This window comes from Odontomachus brunneus, unplaced genomic scaffold, assembly GCF_010583005.1.
Source record: "Odontomachus brunneus isolate Ranch 3 - 2012 unplaced genomic scaffold, Obru_v1 Obru_scaffold_158, whole genome shotgun sequence".
NCBI classification, from domain to species: Eukaryota; Metazoa; Arthropoda; class Insecta; order Hymenoptera; family Formicidae; genus Odontomachus; species Odontomachus brunneus.
In genome coordinates this window covers 18,725-35,465 of record NW_022639608.1, presented here as the reverse complement: position 1 = coordinate 35,465, position 16,741 = coordinate 18,725, and the positions used below count along the sequence as shown (strand labels likewise).

Here is a 16,741-nt window from a genome sequence, read left to right as displayed (position 1 = left end):
ATTTCTCTCGCGCAAAAGTGGTACCATCTCCTCCTTCCGTCCGCAGCCGCGGATCGATCGCGCGCGGCCGTGGGAATACAGACACCATCATCCCTCCGTCAGTTTTTTCCTCTTCGCGTCTACGTAAAGAAGACGCGACGCGACGGGACGCGAGACGACGCGAACGTAAGGGAATGTCTGAACGCCGAGGATCAATACGCCGTCGTCGACCCGATGCATTCGCTGCTCCTAAATCGCGACTCGGATGCAGTGAGTGCCGCGCAAACGGGTCTTCTCTCTCTCTCCCACGTTCATGACGCGGTGCGGCCTCCGGCTGGACGATAACGAAGCGTTGGAAGTTAATTTCGGAGCGCGTCATGGAACGTTACACATGGTAACGCGTCGGGCAAAATGTAAATGACGCTTGCCAGCGGGTGCCGTTGAAGGCCCTCTACTCGGTAGGGAATCCATCGAGAATGCCGACTAGAACCCGGACTCGGCTCGAATGGAAACAGTCGGTCCGACCATTTGCTTGCTTATCGGCCGTGGCGGCCGTCTGATGGTAGCTATAAAAGGCTTGCACGATACTTCCCAGTTAGCATCATCTTGCTTCGACGTTTTCGTAATACTTTATGATCCCTAATCAGGACTGATATAACGGGAGAAAGTGCGTACACGTCACACGTGTGACGCGTTACAGTCTCATAATTTAGCCGGGGTTGTGTGCGAAAATGTTACAAGAACACACCGCAGCGATTAAGTCGTTTCCGCTTGTACTCGCCACGTGAGCACGACGAAAGAATCGATTAGCAATATCATCTTCCCTACAATTCAAGCTTAACGTCTGATCAATAACGAACGCCGGTATTAGGAATGGTAAGTTGATAAATCGTATTGATAACGGTAAGTAGATTGGATTGAGGAAGCAGTGATATTTCGCAAATCGCACATTGGAGTGAAATATGGAGATATAGTAGACGGAAATATAGTAGACGAGACGAGAAAAGAATGAATTTTTCACCGACAACCATTTTCATTCTACGACAAATTTGCTGTCTTAAAATGTGAGTGTAGTCCTTTTGACCTGCAAAATTCGCGTTCACGTATACTGAGAATAAAGAAGCAACAATGCCGTGACGAAAGGTACTCTCCCTGGCCTTCCTCAGGCAAGCAGGCCTGAATTTCTAGACCTTTCCGTTGAGAGCTCCCCCAAAAAGGGATCTAGAAGGTCTTCCCAGAGTGTTCCCCCACTATCCCCTTCCCCCCCCGCCCAATGCGCCCTCCAAGCTCTAGCTTGGGCTGCGTTGGACACAAACCTACAGACAAACCTGGCACAGGGAGGCAGGGAAGTGCCAGGCTTGACGAAGATATGTGTATTAGTGTGTTCGTATATGTAAGGTAGAGTGTGTTGCATCCACACCGCAAGCAGACCCATCGTCACTGACATTGTATGTGTGGTGGGGTAAAGGGGGGAAAGGAGGGAGGAGGAGGGAACAGGCTCGACTGCTCCCCCTAATACTGCAGGATTGAATGGGCGAGGAGGGTGGTATTGGGTTCCCTCACCCCACTCCCACCACCCACACGCCTCTGCTCCCAACCCAGCACAGCCACCCACTTCTGTCCGCCTGCCACCCCGCCTGCCCACCCACTTGCCACCCGACTGCCGTCGAGGAAACAACCTGCAACCGAACCAGCATAACGTTTTCTCGAGCAACGATTTTCATACTTGGTCTGCGACGTCTTCGCGCTCAACGTGAAAATGTAAGTAATTTTACTCTCATCCCCACGGATCTTCCCATTCCTTCGCTCGAAGCATCCCTTTGGTTCCCACTGTTGTGCTGCCTACCCTGGTGCGCCTCTACTACGTGCAGTCTTTCTCGGTATCTTGTCGTAAACGTATCTCTCGCCAGATGTGCGTCACGTTCTTCCCGTGTAACATCCGTGACAAAATAGTTATTTCGCGAAATAGGGTGGAAAAGGAGCAAGCGGGTGGATCGAATGGAAGCGAAAGAAGCAGAGGGAAAAGACGCGTAACGCCGGTGTGATGATCGGCGCGAACAAGAGCGAGAGGTGAGGCCTTCGCGGCAGTATTGTGTATATCGCGAATAGGCCGTGTGAATACCTATCGAGACGCGCAGAGTATGCGGTGTATGTGCGACGTCCTCGACGATGTGTTGGTTCGTATTCGATGTGTGCGATAGGTAGAGAGAAGAAGATAGATAGATAGAGAGAGAGGAAGAAAGAGAGAGATGGAGAGAGTGTGTGTACACTACGGGAGAGCGCGCGTGTGCCGATGGCGCTCGAGAGCGGGCGCTCGCGATACTCCGTGGTATCGGATTCGATGGCGAGCACGATGACGATGTCGCGGGTGCGCGTGGTCGATAGACCGGCTGTGTTACTGCGGTCTTCACCGTGGCCCTTTTCGCGAAGTGTGCACGCGTACGCAATGGCGAGGCGACGGCGACGGCGACAGCGATGGTAACGATGGCGATGACGCTGACGCTGGCAACGGTGATGGTTTCACTCGCTCTCCTCCATTACGTGAAGCAGCGGCCGAAAGGAAGGACGAGAGAACGAAATGAGGAGAGAAGATTTTTCGTCTGGACGCACGACGTGTACACGTGTATACAAACATGTCTCGTGTACGTATAGGGTTATACGAACGTACACACGTGGACGCGGAGATCTGCTTGGCGTCCTTGGTTAGCCGACAATAATTTCCGGATGAATTTAAATGGCGCACTGGGCGCTCTCTCTCTCTCTCTCTCTCTCTCGCGCGCGCTCTCTTTCTTTCTCTCTCCCCTCTTCTCTCTCTCTCTCTCTCTCTCTCTCTCTCCTTTCTCTCTCATTCTCTCTGAATCACTTTACCGATCACTCTTATCCTTTCTCTCTCTCTTTCTCTCTCTTTTTCTCTCTTTCACTCATTCTCTCTTCTCGGTCTTCCTTTCTCTCAGGATTGTCTCTGCCTTTATTTTGACCAGCCATGTGCTCGCCTTCCTTGGCTACTCCCTCTCTCTTTCCTTCGAGATCTTTCTTTCTACGATAACAGAGGTTCTCAATCCAGGTAGAAAAACGAAGTTATATCGCCCGACTCTAAACACCCTGTACGCTCCACCATCTGTCGTTTGTATGGAACGTGCCCTCGATCGGTGTCGGAGGGGAATATTGATTTATTCTTCACGGTAACCCCTTCCACGCACTGCACGTTCTTGCTTCCCCTCCGTATGTACGTGCACACCCGTTCTGATACGTATAGTCGTGTGTACACGCACACATGCCATGGTGTTACCAGCAGGGTTGCTCGTCTCCCCCACCCTTTCGCTCAAGCGGCAATCGTGGCGATCAATACACACTCGCTCCTTCCTCATTCCGGATGCTGTCGCTACCCCTGTTGAACGCGGCAACAAATTCTTGCATGTATTACCCGATCAAAATCAATTAGAATGCCGAAGTGACAAAAGTCCGTTTTAGAATAAAAATTAATCATATCAATTGACAATCGGTAGGTAGATATTTATCACAAATAATAAAAGGTTACTCATAAAAGCACTTTTAAAGCTTAGAATGAAGCATATAAGAAAGAATGAAGAATGAAGAAAATCAAAATAAAAAATAAAATTTAGAATAAAATAAAATTTAAAAATTTAGAGTAAACACAGATGCAAAAAGATAATCTATAAAAATTATTTTTAGTATATATAGATAAAATAATACTGTTGTGTTCTTTGAAACATTAGTCGATTTGCAAGTTGATCTTACATTAATCACTTTGATGTTTAAAAATCTAATATATGAATGTATGGTGAGTGTCGCGTTAGAATGAACCATTGAGAAAATTTCATAGTACGCTATTGCTTTATATTCTGTCTATTTCAAGTCTAATCTTGCGAAGCTTCGAAAAAGTCGTTAACGCTTACTTTATAAAGTTTCACATTCCCTTTCTCCCTTCACGTATCATATTTTTTTCGCACATTCATTCTCCCCTAAACACATTTCTGGAAATATGAACATATTCATACTTCATATATACATATTAATATATATGATGATAAATCATGGTCGTATATGGTGGTTGCATACGAAACTGACTATTGATAGTATAACTTTTTCTTATCATTCTTTTCGTGAAATTGAAGTGCGACAGTACGATTATCATGATCATAACTATCACGTATTACAAATTCATCGTGTGAATCATAAAGATTTTGTCGTGATAGATCGAGAAAGAGATATAATATAAATATATTATTTTCCTCGATCTCTTAAATTATCAATTTCCTCAGTTTTATTTCGGAACACATTTCCCTTTTCACTCCATTTTATGGCAAGGGGTGATATTGCGGTTGATACTGATAGGGGATATATTGCGGTTGATACTGAGAATGCACAAAGAAATGGATCATTTTCCTTACTATTAAATTACCATTAAATTCTCATTTTCACTTGAAATAGTTAAAATGTACGAATGACAATTCTATGATATCGCGGTGAAAACATTGTTGTGTGTGTGTTTACATTTTTTTTTTAGTAAACTAAATAGTTTATAGAATAAACATTATTTCTGATGTAGATTTTTTAAATCTAAAGAGAAAACGAGAAAGAATGTTGACGCATGTTAAAATGTGGAAAATTTTCACGCAGAACAAATAACGTTCAAACGGTACATTGTAGGGATACTTTCCTTTTTCAGTGTAAACCTTGACGACACAAAGCACGCAGGTAGACGGATTACCCATTGATGAAAAGAAAAGATTTATTATTCAAGAATAGCTGGTAACCGTGTTTTCAACTTTGAAAAATGGAGGGTGGAATTAGTAGGTTGGATTGCTATGAGGATATGTTCAAAGAAATTACGAGAAAACTTTACGGCGAAGATCCCGATCATAGAAGTATGTACAAGCATTTTACTTGAAACTTGAATTTTACTTACAAGCATATTTATTTGAAAATAACAATACGATCTTTTACCCTACGTAGGAAGTCGACAGAAGGCTCTTTTGTGAAATTATTTATCTCTGAGCTGTAAATAAAAAAGAAATATTTCTCTTTTCCAATTTTGCTATATAGTTCATCACAATAACTTTTTTGTTAATATTTTTATTTGATATTTTATTTAATACTTAACATTCTGTTTAGGACTAAATTTTAAAATTATTGCAATCAGTTTTTAGACATTTTTATATATTTATTTTTTCAAATATACACATATTGTATTCCGTTGCAATAGTTGTGCTTCGTATACGTACACATTTTGATGCAATTTATTATTTAAACAAAGTTACTACTGACTTTAAAATGAATTTATTATTTAAATTATTTATTTAACGTTAACCATGTTCGACAATTAATGAAATTCCGTGTAGAGATAGTAAGTCGGTTAAACGACTTTTCCAGATTGAATTCATTTGATGTGACTTGTTGCAATTTTGTCGATGTAGCGTCAAGCGTACAAAACGAGTTCGAGACATCAGTTTCGTATAAAAATGACGAAGATACCGGGAATGGAACTGATGGTAGTGACGACGGAAATTGGACGTGCGAAGAGGAGCCGCTCAAGGGTACAGATGGAAGCCGAATTGCAGCTTACCATGCTAGCAAAGCAACGTGGCGATGCTACGAGTGCGGTAAGTTTAAATTTGAAGCATAAACATTAACGATCATATACAATTACGATCATACTATTCTGAGAGATCTAATGCTACGAAAAACAAAACATTTATAATTCGTTAACTCTATGGTATAATTATTGTTTGTTACTACAACATAAAATGCTCTACGAAAACTCAGTTGAACTGATCGCCAAGTTTTTTTTTATATAGGTGAGATAATGGGAGGAGGCCCACGAGAGGCTGCTGAACATTTTATGGAACTCCATTCGACACGAATTCTAGCTGACGACAATCGGCAAAGACACCATTCTCCCCGTAAAGATTATTTGCATGCGGAACTAAAAGTGGACGACGTAGTGACGTACTTAGAAAGGTTGAGGGAAAGAGCTGAGCGGTCTGCTCCTCCCACTCGTAGAACACAAGAGACGCAAACTCTTCCGGCAACTCTTCTGCCCATGACCTCAACTTTTTTGTTACAAGAATTACCTTCTACCTCACAAACTCAGCACCTTCATCAGGTACGTGGGATCGTAACATCTTCAGTCCCAATGGATACTTTAGTGCGTGAAGACCATGCTTGCTCTAGCTCTAACCTTATAACTCGTTAATTCTTTAACAATCATGTGATATTTTCATGATATTTTTCGACTAATTTTTTACGAGTGTAAATTGACATAGTGAAAAAATAATACTATAAAATGTCGCAGACTACTCCACCACCTTCAACTTCGACACCATCGACATCCGTGGCGGTAAAACGTTACAACTGCAAATACTGCCCATACGGTACTGATAGACGCGATCTTTTCGTGCGTCACGAGAATATACATCGGGAACAGAAGCCATTTTTTTGTTACGAGTGCAACAAGCCTTTTAATCGTGCTGACCACGTGAAAAAACATTTTACTCGTATGCATCGTGAAAGCAATTACGATGTCTCGCGAATAAGAAGACCACCGGAGCCGAAATCAATGTCGCAAGACCCGACCGAAGCACCGGGGCCTAGTAACAGCGTGAATAGTCAACAACAGCAACAACAGCAACATGTCAGTTATCAAACTTTCACCGGCAACAGGGAATATCAAATGCAACCAACTCCTGGCACGAGCAACGGTGCCGGAATTTATCAAGCGTCGACCATGCAAAACATGCCGAATATCACTAGTGCTATTTCGCCGCCCGAGGCGAGTACAAGTAGAAGAGGACAAAGCAGCGGATGTCACAGCAGAAGCCATACAAAGAGTAGTTCGAAGAATACGGGCGAACGAAGGTATGTGTCGCGGTTGTTGTTGACGATGTCGCCTGAGAGGTTAATGCTGCTGATGTAGAGGAATAACGTTCAAAATAAGACAAAAAACATTAGACAAAAAGATAATAAGAAACAATTACCTTCGACATTTTCACTAAAGAAAAGTTGTTCCAAGTTACCCGAAGAATTTATTATTACAAAATAATACGGTAGAAATGGAACAACTTGTATAAATTCAATTTTTCATTACGTTGTAATGAAAAATTATAATTGCTTAGTCAATCTGTAGCGCTGTGTGTACATGTGGCATGTTGTTACCATATTGTTATAATTACGATGGTCAACATGTTTTAAAATGTGACTGCAGTATTGAAATGTTGTAGGTTTTCTTGTCAGTTTTGCCCATGGACAGGGGTAGACAATTGGTGTTTGAAAAGGCATTTAAACACACATATAAAGCCCTATTCGTGTTCTTTATGCGACTACAAAGCAGCGCGCTCCGAAAGACTCTCGACGCATTTATCGAGAGTGCATGCTAAAAAACAATGCACGAAATGCGGGTTTTTGTGTGATACGGAAGAGGAACTACACGTACATCAGCTTCAAACGCATCGCATGAGTAATACATCGGCATCGGCTTCTCGGGTGACACCGCCAACAAATCGAGCCTCGATCCAAGAACCTTTACAGTGAGTTGACACTTTCTGGAGTTAACGACACTGAATCTCTCATCACGCGATATTATCGATGTTAAAAATACATGACATTAAAATTAAACCGAGAGGGATTTTATAACATTCGATTCGCATATTTCCCTAACGATAGAAATAATATCGCACACGATGCAAAATGTTTTATTGCCTCGGTCACGGTTAATTATTTACACGAGGATATATAATCAAATATATGAAATTTGTCCATGGGAATAACTGATAGTTCGAATGAATTGCAATATTATATAATTCCTTACGTTATATACTTGGAAAAATTCTAAATAGAATTCAGCGTCAGATACATAGAGATATTCTTTCCCTTTGTATGCGCTCTTATTATGACATTCGCAAAACTTTTAATTTTGTTAAACAAATTCCACATATATTTTCCTACGGAGTAGAAGCGAACACCAAACTTTAAGATTCAATCTTTTCACAGCAATTCGATGTGTTCCTACTTTCTCACGAATAACTTACACGGTTATTCATCGTTTATTACTGAATTTATAGCCCCCCTGTTGGAGGTCGTGCGCCACCTGGGCCACCCGTTTTCCCGCCTCCGCAACAACCAATAGTGCAACCTTCTTCCTCTGCAGTGGTACCGTCGACAAGTACTCTTCTCGGGTAAGCATCATAACATTTACAGCTGCTGCACGTGATGCTTTTGTCACTTTGTTCGGTCAAGTGCTATATTTGGTTGCATAACTTGTTTTCGTTTCTCTCGGTTACCATTAAATCGCGCACCAGTCGCGTGGTATTAAACCGTGAGATCTCTTGAAATTTTATGTTTGTCCATTTCGGTTAATGTCGGCACGCATAACGATGGGTTACGAATTTGTGCGTTAACTGTTCATTACTATCTATCGAACGATATATTAGGCGGCGATATAATGCTGCGATCACGATTCCGAGTATCGATCGTAACCCGCCGATGATGCGTCCAACGACTCGTTGCGTCGTTACCCACTCTTCCTCCTGTGTCTTGTGTTACGTTTTCGCGTCATTTTTTAATAATTTTTTTCGTCACAAAGCCTAAACCTCCGCCGATCGAGTCCTCTCGAGGCGCCGATCGTGTAGTCACCATGTGCACGCTTTGTTTGCTTTCGGTGTAGTAGACTATGCGCGCGACGTCAGTCGTATATGCGCGCTGTTGTTGCTGGATGTGTATCCTTATCTAGTTACACACCCTTTCCTTCACGTCGTACCACGACGGACGCTCATACGTTGGTAGAAAAATGACGCGAACGTAACTTATGGAACAGTGCCGCGGTGGTTGCAGCCACGAGATGGTAAAGTCGCCTGCAACTGCAACGACTATGGCATACCCCACGGAGGAGGAGAAGCGGTCGTACTGTCGCGCTGGCGACGTCAACGGTGACGGCGACGCCAAGCACGACGACGTTGACCACGCTGACGACGACGACAATGACGACGACAACGACGACGACGATAGTGACGGCGTCGTCCGAAGCAATGGTAACCGCGAGGAACGCAGTCGTGACTTCGGCGCGTGTCACGTTTGCAGTTTCAAGAGTGATAGGGACTTTGAATTATGTAGCGATCACAGTAATAGATGTATTAAGGACGACGTTATTGATGTGTCCAACAGGAATAGCCTAATGCTACGCCTACTTGGTATCGACATAAGTGACCGCACGATACCTATACATATAAATATCAACATGCAAAAACCACAAAGTCAAGAACAGGCGCCAGAAAAGCAAGATCTCCACCAAGTATCAGATCCGAAAGGAATTCCACTCAATACCGAAATACTACACGCCGCTTTAATCAGACGTGTACATGGGCAAGAACAACAGTGCCGTGTCAATGATTTAGAGGACGAAGGAAGTAATTATACTCCACGAAGAAGGAAGCAATTATACCCGCAAAAAGTGCATTTCGATGAGCTGTTGGAGTCAGAGGAATCAGATGAAGATTTTAGTTGGATGTTTTTACCCAATCAATTACCCGATCAATCGCCCGATCAGTTGCCCGATCAATTGCCCGATCAATCGCCCGATCAATCGCCCGATCAATCGCCCGATCAATCGCCCTCGGCTACCAAAGAAGACGCAACGATGCAGGTAAAAATAAAAAACAACAATGTACAATCGGGTAAAGTATCACCAAGGTTGTTCATGTGTATTCTGTGCCCGAGGCTTAGTACGGCCGGGCGAGGTACAGTCAACGAGGGACATAGATCATATCAAACCCGAACTTCGTTGTTATTACATGTAAGCGATCGAACTGAAGAAATACCATCTTGACAATTAAGAATCATAAAAGAAAGAGAGAAAGCGTATCGGAGCGACAGCCTGGATAGCTTAATTGGTAGAGCAATCGCCCGGCAAGCAAAAGATCCCGGATTTAATTCCCGGTCCAGCAACCTCGTGTTCCCGATACATTTTCTCTCCGACTTTTATAGATTTCAGAAGTATGATCGTGTTCATGTTTCCTCGGAAAGATTCGGATTAGCTATTCGGTTTCATATGTGCGGGTGTTTGAATTTAAAGTCATATTATGTGTGTAACTGGAGCTGTATGCGTCCGTCAAGTTGGGTGGCTGGTGTACACGTTTAATGTTAGTGTAGTAGCAACCTCGTGCTCCCGGTATATTTTCTCTCTGACTCTTATATCTTCGTATTCACGGGTGGACATGCTCGCTAATTTCGTCTGTTTATTAGATGACTTGCGCGTTGCGCAACTTCGACGTTGATTTTCGTTGATCCGAAAATGGATTACGTCTGGAATCTGCGCAAAATGTTTATATTTGTGGAGAAAGATTATAATATACATCGATATTTCTCCGTTTCTTCGTTGTGTAACATGTTCGCTATCTATACGTACTATCTCTTACGAGAGAGACCAACGTAATATGTGTGACAGCGATTATTTTTCTTTTCATGTCCATATAAACAAACTAATTTGTTTTACACACATGACAAAAAAATTATACAGAGTGAGCTATAGGGAGAGTTCCCCAAATGAACCGTGATAGCGAACATGATAAGTCAGTAACACACGTAACTTAGTACAAAGTACAAATACCGATTATATTTATTATTTTAATTTTGCTATATTTTTTTAATGTCGTGATGGAATTCATATCTTTTTATAATTGGAATCAGATATTATAAGATTTAAATGATACAATCTGACGCTGGCAGTATGAAAAACAAAAAGTGTGTGGCTCAAAAAATGAACAACATATAACAGCATACAGAGTAAAGAGATGTGCAATGGAAGTAAAAGTAAGGATCAGAAAAGTCCTGTGAAATACATCGATATTCTGATATATTTAAATCTCTCGATTGGTTGGCTTCAAATTGCCGTGTTCCTCGTATAAACTCTATCGTAATAGGAATGCGTAGCTAAATTTGTGTTTGTCGAGACGAGAATCGCACGTGACAGAAAAGCACGAGATTTCGTGCCTTAAGCCCGTATCAAACTACCGACTAGACAGGCCGAACCGATTATCGAAGCGACCTCAATGTGATTAGTTCACTAAGAGTCGACAGTCGGGTCGACCTGTTCAATCAATAGTTTGATACGGACTTTACTTGATGTAACATTTTAAAATATCGTTTAATGAACCACTAATATTAACGACAGACAAGTTTACGATGTGTCAGAAAAATACGCAAATAAATAGTATAATTTCTACACAAATAACTATTATATATTATATTAAAACGTAATTAACTTCTCGAATGCGCGAGCCAAGAATAATATAACTGTTTGCATTCTGATTACGATAAAGTTTAGGAAATATGCCATTTTTTTCGATTAATTTACTCTCCACAGAATAGGAACAATTTGCCGAGCGTCAGGCACAAGTATTTCAAATACCGAGGATCGAATTAGATTTTTGCTATTTATATATTGGACCAATCAAAACACTTGACCTAATTGGTCAATTAATCATCATCATCACTTAATCATTTCTTCACAGTGAATTTATTTTATCTTATGTTGTTGTTTTTATTTAGAGGAAATTTTCACTTCACGAAAATCTTTTTATTTTATCAAACAAAAAAAAATTAAGAGTCGCAATAAAAGACGTCACACATACAAGTCGAGATAATATCTTTAACATATAAAGTTATACCATTCTAAAGAGCTTTCCATAAGAAATTCATGTTATGTTCTAGAATGGTGTAGTTCATGTGTTAAGATTACTATATCGCTTGTGGACACATGTGTAATACAGATAACAATATTAAGTATAATGTCTATATACTATATACCGCTATAAAAATAACACTTTCACGGTGATTAATCACGATTGATGAATAATTAGTTGGTCTTGAACAACATGAATTCGGCCAAAAAAGATTGAACCGAATTCTCAAAACTTGAACTCAATAGCTTTTTCTTGTTATAATCTAAGATTGTTAACCTTTCTTCATTTTTTTTATTCGTTATTGTTTCATGTACTCTGACACGAAAAGTAACGAAAGGTTTTACAGAGAGAGATTTCAAAATACTTTCCCTAGAAGTTTTCATGGATCTATTAGATAAGATATTTGATCGAAGTGATTTTTCTTATCATGAGTATTCGGATAACATTTCAAGTCATCGGAATATATCGGATATTTTGTCAGAAAGGACAACTCAGTTTCGACAACAACACAAAAGGCTGCAGATTTTCGTTTTATCACGATAAGCCATTTTTATTATGTAAAATGCAAGATCCATAATTACTCGGGGAAATGTAAACAGAAGCTAGTCGGAAAGTCGAGTCCTAGTATTTCCGTGATCGAAATCGTGTATATTTCTAACTTCCAGAAGTAAGAGATGAGAGAAAAAAAAAGAGAGACAGAGAGAATGAGGGAGGGGGGAGGGGAGAGAGATGCCGAACTACGTACGAATGAAATAAATGTGACTCTTTAATTGAAAGTACTTTAACGTAACATAGGAGGACATGTGAATACATTTTTTCGCAGCGGCCTGCTCAACCGCTTTTGAGCATAAGATATCAATCGGATTTAAAGTGATTGTAGATGTTGCATAAAATACAGGATCCTAAAATTGATCACTTTATTAATATTGTTAATTAATTTTTTCAAAACAAATTTTAAACCGTTATTATTTACATTAAATTAAAAATTTTACGATTATTTATTAATTATATTAATTATAGTTGAAGTTTCACTCGAAATTTACGATAATTTCTTGATGTATATTATTTTTTACTTTCTATAAAATTGTTGGCTTTTCGGCATAAACTTTATTAAAAAAAAAAAAATTACAGAGAACCAAATCTAATTAAATCCTAAAAGCCCGGAGTTCAATTAAAATCGCGTTTCCTGAAGTTAAACAGAGATATTTCCTTATCTCTTTCGCGAGAGTCTTGGAGTATATATTTATTCGTTTTAAATATTCATAGGTCCTTTATAGTCAGTGCAAAAAATATTGAAATTAAAAATATATATACAACTACTTAAAATGAAGTGATTGATTTTAAGGCATTTTAAGACTTACGGTATGACCTTTGTGGTTGCGAAAAACACACTACGACGATATTTTTAGACGAGATGGACAGACTGCAGCGACAATGGGTCAATAATCGATGTCTAATCGAATTCGTCTTTTTCAATCTTTTCGTCCATCTAATTCTACGCATATTTTCTCTCTTTTTTCTTAAAGACAATGATGATGTCGTTAATACTTCGGAGGGGTCTCATAATGTAAGCCTTCCGGAAGATATGCTTGACTATACGTGATTTTTATATAACGCGTTTGTACAAAAAACGTTTTCTTGTTTACGTTATCACGTGAAATATATTATATCATGAAACATGAATAAAGGAAAAGTTGCAGACTTGTAGAAGGATCTCGTTGCAGACCTAAATGTTTGCACTTTTCTATATTTTCTTCTAAATCACATTTTTACTCCTATATAGTCATGTATAATCATAATCAATTCTCCAATATAATCCTATTCCCCATATATAATTCCAATATGTGCTTATATATAGTCAGTAAATAAAAAGTTGCAAAACTTTTACCTCAATGAGTTTCATAACATGTACAATAGGAGAGATAGAGAAAAAATTTGTTTTTTTTTTTATAAGTATCAGAAGATACATTTTTTATTGAATACGGGATACGTTGCGGAACTTGTCAAAGTAAAAATGTCGCAACTTTTTATTTACTGACAGTAACTTTACTCGATTTTTCAATCACCAATTTCAAATTCTTACGCAGATAAGCATGAAAAGAAAGAAATCATCAGAAGGAAAAAAGAATGGAGCGAAAAAGTCTAAACCATCAAATCTAGAGGAGTAGTGCGAGAAGTGGAAAAGAGAGAGGAGGAATACGCGACAAGGAATGACGACTACGAAGTTAAACCGAAGCTCACATTCTCTCATACATGGACATAAGGATGAACGGAGCGAAAAGTGTGATTATAGACAAGGGGTTGTGAAGCTTAAGGGGCAAGAAGGGATACATCATCGCGGCCATGTTGGTACAGGAGTTTTGTATCTATTTTCACTGTACAAAAACAGTGACCATCTTGGTACATCAACTCCATTACAATAAAATACAATCATTCCCCTAACCTCTTGGGCTTCAGCCCCGCGACAATTCGCTATGTCCATGTATTCTTACGTTCATGTTCTCATATGTGAAGCTTATACTGGCTATTGGTAATGAAAATTTCTGCAATGAAATGGTTAAAAGATATTACCCTATTGAAACGGTTGTTATTACTGGCTGTTGTTGTTAGAATAACACAACCAACGATAGTCGGTTACTTTTATAAATTTTTAAAGCTTAAACCAAAGGATTAATATTACTATGTTAACTCAAAGAGGATACCATACTTGAAAACTTTAGCGAAAAATATTGATTTCTTTTTGTAATGTTTACGGAATATACACATAATTACAAGTGCTTTTGCATCAAAATGTGTATGAAAAAATGATACAAAATATAAATTATATTTCTCGCTAAACATGCCAAACAAAGCAGCACATATTTTTACTTAAGATCTATATATGCAAAAACTTTCGAAAAAAAAGAATGGCATGATCGTGTCCATGTTTATTTGAAATGACGTTTTGTCGAGTACCTCTACATTATCGACATTTCTAGAATCCGTTTTTGGCATTCCCCTAAGGCATCCCCCTAAGGAGAGTTAATCAATAGTAAGATTATAATTATTATTATATTATCATTATTATATCACAATATTTTTATCATTATATATTATGTTATAACATGTTATTATTATTATTACCAGTAAGTAATTTGCGTTTTACATGTGCCTTCCAAATCTTTTCCTTATATATGTAAACCTAAAGTCTTCATGTATCTCTATCTTTCATGTTATTCATTTTTATTAGTCGGTAATAATATTATCTGCTGACTAATTTTTCACTTTCACTGTTTCTACTTTTCTTTTCATTGTTTCTTATATATTTTTCTACTTTTTACTACTATTTACTATATATTACTTTTCTTAGTCGGTAATAATATTCATTTTTATTAGTCGGTAATAATATTATCTGCTGACTAATTTTTCACTTTCACTGTTTCTACTTTTCTTTTCATTGTTTCTTATATATTTTTCTACTTTTTACTACTATTTACTATATATTACTTTTCTTAGTCGGTAATAATATTCATTTTTATTAGTCGGTAATAATATTATCTGCTGACTAATTTTTCACTTTCACTGTTTCTACTTTTCTTTTCATTGTTTCTTATATATTTTTCTACTTTTTACTACTATTTACTATATACTACTTTTCGTATTGCGCGCGCAACGATAAATTTTTTATAAAATTATAAATACATATATACACAACCGTTTTCTTATGGTGCAATAACATCATGCATCAATAGGATTAAGTAGGATTAAGTAGGATTAAGAAAATAAATTTTCTATTGTATTCTATTTTGTTCACCTTCCTTTTCTTCGTTTGTAAAATAAAATCACGATTTTAATCGTTTTCTTTTTAATATTTTGTTATTTTCGATATGAGACCTTAGGCGTTTTATAATTTTTTTATTTAAGAGATTATTATTATTACTTTACTATTAGATTAATATGTACATATAGTACCGATGATAAAAATATTTATTAAAAATAATTATATGGATATATTATCTAAATAATTATACTTGATAAATATTTTTATCAATGATTTCAAACTTGTGACCAGTATTTTAGTAGATGTAGTTTATAAGTTATTTAATTTATAAGTTTTGGAATTATAAGATAGGGCATATAAAGTGTATTACGGAGTCGCGAGATTGCTACAAATGTAATACCAAATGTAATACGAGTTATTCCTGCATTAATATTTTATTTGCATCGGAACTTATTTAATATTCTTTATCGCGTACGCGCTACACGATAAGCGGCTGTTTTTTATGAAAAATAATCTCGCCGTTGAATTATCCTAACGAACCTTCGTTCAGTAACGTAAAACCTTGGAAGCACGGCAGTACGAACGTCGATCGGATGTCTACGGTCGATAATTGGATGAAATCTGAGACCGTCCGACGCCACATGTTCCCCTTTTCGTTACCGAATAATATTACTCTGAAATTATCGATGAAGTAAGGTAAATCAATTCATCTAACAGTCCTAAAACGGGAGAAACTACATATACATCTTGTGTGCCTGATACAAGGTAAATATATCAAATTGTCTTGAAGGTAAAGCAGTCCCATCGTTATAAGTGTTTGCAAGCATTGTCGATAAAACTTATTTTCTCGCAACCCTCACGATCGATGACACGTAGATGTCTCGCGTTTCGCGATAAAATGACAATGTCAATTATACTGTCAGATACAGCGGCTGATATAACTCGCCGATGTCAATAAATGTCGATTTCACGAATATACAACATATACGATTAAACAATAAAATATAGTAAGCTCGAGAGATATATATATAGAGAGAGAAAGAGTATACGTTTACATCTTATATAGATTATCTTAAAAAAGGAAAGAATTTCATCTAATATTTCATCTAATATTTTGCTTATATAGGAATATTTCAGGAAATAAATAAATAAATTTTTATTCTGATATTATAAGTAAAATGTTCCTTTGGAATATTACCATTTGAATATGCGTGTAAGCACGATAACGGCTTGCAATGAAATTTATGGAATATTAGTCAATGATGTCAATCAGTGATAAAAGCCTCCACTGATCAATTTTCATCTC

General features: G+C 38.3%; 1 protein-coding gene across 10 annotated transcripts; it reads left to right on the top strand.

Annotated features, from left to right (window-relative positions):
• Nucleotides 1-594: 594 nt before the first annotated feature.
• Nucleotides 595-15,523, top strand: LOC116850863 (zinc finger protein 37). Of its 10 annotated transcripts, XM_032829643.1 has the most exons (9): nt 1,814-2,049; nt 4,670-4,868; nt 5,418-5,603; nt 5,799-6,106; nt 6,296-6,858; nt 7,221-7,526; nt 8,061-8,174; nt 8,830-9,637; nt 13,763-15,523. In XM_032829643.1, the coding sequence occupies exons 2-9, from the start codon at nt 4,778-4,780 to the stop codon at nt 13,841-13,843; spliced, it is 2,457 nt and encodes an 818-aa protein (XP_032685534.1). In that variant the 5' UTR covers nt 1,814-2,049; nt 4,670-4,777; the 3' UTR covers nt 13,844-15,523. The 10 variants fall into 10 exon arrangements, with proteins under 10 accessions (XP_032685530.1, XP_032685528.1, XP_032685527.1 ...); XM_032829639.1 differs by lacking the exons at nt 1,814-2,049; nt 13,763-15,523 and adding an exon at nt 595-855 and having other exon boundaries at nt 8,830-13,436; XM_032829637.1 differs by lacking the exons at nt 1,814-2,049; nt 13,763-15,523 and adding an exon at nt 1,140-1,740 and having other exon boundaries at nt 8,830-13,436.
• The last annotated feature ends 1,218 nt before the right edge of the window (nt 15,524-16,741 follow it).